Here is a 5842-nt window from a genome sequence, read left to right as displayed (position 1 = left end):
GGTATATCACGCTGCATGGTGTACTGAGGCTGGGTGTATGAGGTATATCACGCTGCATGGTGTACTGAGGCTGGATGTATGGAGGTATATCACGCTGCACGGTGTACTGAAGCTGGATGTATGAGGACATTTGTAGAATGGGACCTCCCATCTCCTACCCCTGATAACACACAAATGGCAGTAGTTCCAATAACGCTAATCCTATTACAATGTCTTCTCATAGTTCTGCTCGGTGTGTAGGTGTCTACATCACAGGAATATCATCTCAAACAAAAATAGAATAATAAAAGTCTTTATTACAAACATCCAGACTGAAGTCCAGCACACACACCCAACATCATTTGTACAATGCAGAAGATCACTCACGGAGACACTTCGAGAAGCAAGTGTCCCACAATGGGCCAAACACTCACAACGCCCAGTCTGTGGGGACAGAGGAAGTCCAGGACATAGTGCACGCAGCTACGGAAACAGGGGAGCATCTCACCCAACACACATTCAATTGCAACCCGGCCTCAAACACAGAGGACAGTCCAGGTCTCATGGGATAACGTGATGTCCTCAGCTAGGACAGGGGACCAGCGGACGGTAGGCCGACATCTAGTCCAGGTCTCATGGGATAACATGATGTCCTCAGCTAGGGCAGAGGGACAGGGGACCAGCGGACTGTAGGCTGACATCTAGTCCAGGTCTCATGGGATAATATGATGTCCTCAGCTAGGGCAGAGGGACAGGGGACCAGCTGACTGTAGGCTGACATCTAGTCCAGGTCTCATGGGATAACGTGAGGTCATCCGCTAGAGCAGAGGGACAGGGGACCAGCTGACTGTAGGCCGACATTTAGTCCAGGTCTCATGGGATAACATGATGTCCTCAGCTAGGGCAGAGGGACAGGGGACCAGCTGACTGTAGGCCGACATCTAGTCCAGGTCTCATGGGATAACATGATGTCCTCAGCTAGAGCAGAGGGACAGGGGACCAGCGGACTGTAGGATGACATTTAGTCCAGGTCTCATGGGATAACATGATGTCCTCAGCTAGAGCAGAGGGACAGGGGACCAGCGGACTGTAGGATGACATTTAGTCCAGGTCTCATGGGATAACGTGATGTCCTCAGCTAGGGCAGAGGGACAGGGGACCAGCGGACTGTAGGCTGACATCTAGTCCAGGTCTCATGGGATAACGTGAGGTCATCAGCTAGGGCAGAGGGACAGGGGACCAGCGGACTGTAGGCTGACATCTAGTCCAGGTCTCATGGGATAACATGATGTCCTCAGCTAGGGCAGAGGGACAGGGGACCAGCTGACTGTAGGATGACATTTAGTCCAGGTCTCATGGGATAACGTGATGTCCTCAGCTAGGGCAGAGGGACAGGGGACCAGCGGACTGTAGGCTGACATCTAGTCCAGGTCTCATGGGATAACGTGAGGTCATCAGCTAGGGCAGAGGGACAGGGGGACCAGCGGACTGTAGGCTGACATCTAGTCCAGGTCTCATGGGATAACATGATGTCCTCAGCTAGGGCAGAGGGACAGGGGACCAGCTGACTGGAGGCCGACATCTAGTCCAGGTCTCATGGGATAACGTGATGTCCTCAGCTAGGGCAGAGGGACAGGGGACCAGCTGACTGTAGGATGACATTTAGTCCAGGTCTCATGGTATAACGTGATGTCCTCAGCTAGGGCAGAGGACCAGCGGACTGTAGGCTGACATCTAGTCCAGGTCTCATGGGATAACGTGAGGTCATCAGCTAGGGCAGAGGGACAGGGGGACCAGCGGACTGTAGGCTGACATCTAGTCCAGGTCTCATGGGATAACGTGATGTCCTCAGCTAGGGAAGATGGACAGGGGACCAGCTGACTGTAGGCCGACATTTAGTCCCGGTCTCATGGGATAACGTGATGTCTTTAGCTAGGGCAGATGGACAGGGGACCAGCGGACTGTAGGCCGACATCTGTCCTCAGCTGGAGCTTTATATTTACACATATAAATCAAAGTCTACCCGCAGCGAGTTGTAGAACTGTCCACCTGAGCTGTTGACACGTCGGCAGTACACCCCCTCCAGGAAATACCCCTGATCTACCCATTCCTGGAAGAGAGGAGACAGGTGGTGAATATAACAAGATAGCATGGTAGACAGACTGCCTGCACTCATCCACTACCCATTACCTGCATCTGGGTGCTTGTGAACGGCCCGTACAGCTCTGCACCCTCCTTGTTCTCCCACTTATACTCCCAGAGAACGTCATCCACAGTGTGCGCTGCTGATGGGAACAGAAGGTCAGAGGGTTCAGCATATTGTACATACACGACACAAACAGCTAGCAGAAGAACACAGCGCTCATTACCTTCCTTCTTCTCCAAACTGTCGTCTGCCACCTCATCAGCGAACATGTCCAGAGGGGCCGACGGAGCCAGATGTCGCAGTCTGTATGTCAGCTTCTCGTAAGTGTCCTGATACACCTCGTAGACACCAAGGGCCACCATCTGATCGGCCAGGGAGATGAGCTGCTCAAGCGGTTCCAGCTTCTTCTCTGTTTTCTCTCCATCGGCTTCATCTGTCTTTTGCGGATTTGTCCTGTCCTGATCCTCCAATCCTGGGGCTACAGCTTCTGCGCTCCTCTTCTCTAGTTCCTCTCCCTCTTCCGTGTCTACAGCCATCACACTACTGTCTTCTGGCTCATCCCTGTCTTTGCGTCGTAAGCTGTGTACCCCTCTTCTGCGTTTCACCTTCGGTACACTGGCCCGCTTCCTGCGCTCTTCCCCTCCCAAACGCTGGATGCCTTTAGCCACTGTCTCACCGGGCAATATCATCTTCAGAAGGCCATCTAATAGCGCCTTCATTTCCATAGGTGCTCGCCCTTCCTCTGAATCTGAGTAATCTTCCGCACTGGGGACAGGCTGGGTCGTTTTTCGCTCTTTAATTCGAACCTGAAATAGGAGATAGACGATGAGTTGAGCGTAAATGGGCAGCGGACATTGGCAGCCTCCAAATGGCTTACCCAATCAATGTTGTCTAGCCAGTGATCTCTGATCTCCTCTTCCTTCCGCAGGAAATAGTTCCCCTCAGAGTCAAAGTGTCCTTCCTCCATTTCCTCCTTCAGGTTAAAGGGCGTGATCTGCACTCCCCCCTCTGAATCAAGGGTTGCGTTCTCCTGCCCTGTGGGGTGAAGACATTAGCTTTGCATCCTGGTCCAGCATGTATAAATCACATAGGGAACAGGTGTACATTGGTCAATGGTTGGGATTGAGGAAGGGAAGAGGAACAACCTTACCCCACGGCCCAGCGCTTATGCCCTGCTCCACACAACCCAAGGCCAAACGCCCTGCTCCACGCACCCTGAGCTTCCCCACAGCACTGGCGCTTACACCCTACTCCACACATACTGAGCTAACCCCAAGGCCCCAGTGCTTACGACCTACCCCATGCACCCTGAGCTTACCCTGCGGCCCCAGCACTACCCCATGCACCCTGAGGCCCCAGCGCTTACGGCCTACCCCATGCACCCTGAGCTTCCCCCACGGCCCCAGCATTTCTTTCTGGTTGCATTCGCAAGCAGATCCTGAGATTACCGAATGGCCTTGGTGCTTCTTCCCCGTGTCATTCCCCCTGAGCTACAGCTCTTCTTCCCCACATCATGGCCCCTGAGCTTCTTCCCTGCTTCATGCTCAAACCCCCAGTTTCCCCATGGACTCACACCTCATTCCCTGGTTCGGAGGAATCACTCACCTAGACAACACTCCACGCTGACCCTACCCCAGCCTTACACATCCATCTTTATACCCCAGGGGCAGAATAAGGAGACACTCACCCTCCACGTCCTCTGGTGCCAGCATGTTGTATTTAGCGGCATCCCCAGATGCTTCCTCAGTCTCATCTTCTTCATCACTGTCCAGGGAGTGCTTTCCCTTAAAGCGGCTGCCAGGACCCCCGACTGTCTCTGGAAACTGGTGACATTGTTACAAGCGTCAGCCAGGTGGGACCCAGCGGCCCTCGGGAAAGGGAACATCACATATAGGCTCTCTGGTCACTTATTACACAGGAGGTAACTGGAGTAGGAGCCTCCTCCGCACCACACAGCCATACATGTACATTACATAGGGGGAGGACGGGTTATAAGCTGCAGCCAGGTGGGACCCAGCGGCCCTCAGGAGCAGGTACGTCACATATAGGCTCTCTGGTCACTTATTACACAGGAGGTAACTGGGGGTAGGAGCCTCCTCCGCACCACACAGCCATACATGTACATTACATAGGGGGAGGACGGGTTATAAGCCGCAGCCAGGTGGGCACCAGCGGCCCTCGGGAGCAGGTACGTCACATATAGGCTCACTGGTGACTTATTACACAGGAGGTAACTGGGGTAGGAGCCTCCTCCGCACCACACAGCCATACATGTACATTACGTAGGGGGAGGACGGGTTATAAGCCACAGCCAGGTGGGCACCAGCGGCCCTCAGGAGCAGGTACATCACATATAGGCTCACTGGTCACTTATTACACAGGAGGTAACTGGGGTAGGAGCCTCCTCCGCACCACACAGCCATACATGTACATTACATAGGGGGAGGACGGGTTATAAGCCACAGCCAGGTGGGCACCAGCGGCCCTCGGGAGCAGGTACGTCACATATAGGCTCACTGGTGACTTATTACACAGGAGGTAACTGGGGTAGGAGCCTCCTCCGCACCACACAGCCATACATGTACATTACATAGGGGGAGGACGGGTTATAAGCCGCAGCCAGGTGGGCACCAGCGGCCCTCGGGTGCAGGTTCGTCACATATAGGCTCACTGGTGACTTATTACCCTGGACAATGATTACTCCTGCACCAGTAATTAGCGTCTTCTCCTTTGGTCACTCAGGGGTAGATTTATTAAGCTCGGTGAAGTAATAAAGTGTCTTTTTTTCACCGACCAATCAGCTCCTACCTGTAAACTTACAGGCTTGGTTTGAAAAATGACAGGTAGGAGCTGATTGGCTGGTGATAAAAACCAGACACTATCACTTCACCGAGCTTAATAAATCTACCCCTCAGTAACATAAGGCATTAGCACGATAGAATGGGAATCATATATAGATGTACTTCCCACACAGAGAACGCAGCCTCTGCATGGGGATCACACGGATAACTTCCTGCTGCAGTCACCAGGGCTAAGGCACCACCACACTGCGGCCAGCTCCATGCGGGACAGTGACCGCTAGACCACAACACTGAGGACAGATTGCTGCATCCCAGACACAGGTGGTTAGGGGGATACAGGGGGAAGCTGGGTCAGGGGATGTGGTCACTATTGGACACAATGTGGTATATTATGGGGCTGAACTAGGAACACAAAACACATGCAGATTTGGTACATCCAATAAAATAGATGGTCAGTGATTTGCCCTATGTCCTAATTACACAGGAACTGAAGGCTCACATAATAGATATTATATGAGCCAGGAATACAGATCACTTACCCCCTATGAGAGGGCTCTACCCAATCTGTAGCAACTAGAAATCAGCAGAGCATGGCATCACCCACACCTATCTTACCCGTCTCTTATTCAGCTCTTCCTCCCCAGAGATTTTCTCAAAGGTCACTTTTCTCTTAGACATCCTGGGAAACAATACAAAGGAAGAGATGGTGGTAACAATTGTGCGCAATAAACACAGCGTGCAGCTCTAGTATAGACACCCAAGGGTTAACATCCAAACAAACCCCAAAAAACAGACTTATAGTAGAACAAGAGATAGGGTGTACACAAAAAGCGCTCGCTATGAGCCTTAACACCATACAGAGTCAGTCCAAAACACTCAACGCGTTTCGATAATCCTCCTGATGAAGGATTAGAGT

General features: G+C 52.4%; 1 protein-coding gene across 2 annotated transcripts; it reads right to left on the bottom strand.

Moving 5' to 3' along the window:
- Window positions 1–276: 276 nt before the first annotated feature.
- CD2BP2 (CD2 cytoplasmic tail binding protein 2) lies at window positions 277–5802 on the bottom strand. 2 transcript variants are annotated; one of them, XM_083152215.1, is made up of 6 exons: window positions 5542–5802; window positions 3813–3948; window positions 3003–3160; window positions 2349–2931; window positions 2170–2261; window positions 277–2089 (listed from the first exon to the last, which is right to left on the bottom strand). In XM_083152215.1, the coding sequence occupies exons 1-6, from the start codon at window positions 5602–5604 to the stop codon at window positions 1979–1981; spliced, it is 1143 nt and encodes a 380-aa protein (XP_083008341.1). In that variant the 5' UTR covers window positions 5605–5802; the 3' UTR covers window positions 277–1978. The 2 variants fall into 2 exon arrangements, with proteins under 2 accessions (XP_083008341.1, XP_083008340.1); XM_083152214.1 differs by having other exon boundaries at window positions 2170–2264; window positions 5542–5801.
- Window positions 5803–5842: the final 40 nt, after the last annotated feature.

The sequence above is a fragment of the Crinia signifera genome, chromosome 7 (genome assembly GCF_055691185.1).
Source record: "Crinia signifera chromosome 7, ASM5569118v1, whole genome shotgun sequence".
Lineage (NCBI taxonomy): Eukaryota > Metazoa > Chordata > Amphibia > Anura > Myobatrachidae > Crinia > Crinia signifera.
Note: the sequence above shows the minus strand (reverse complement) of the source record. Positions and strands in the feature narration are given on the sequence as shown.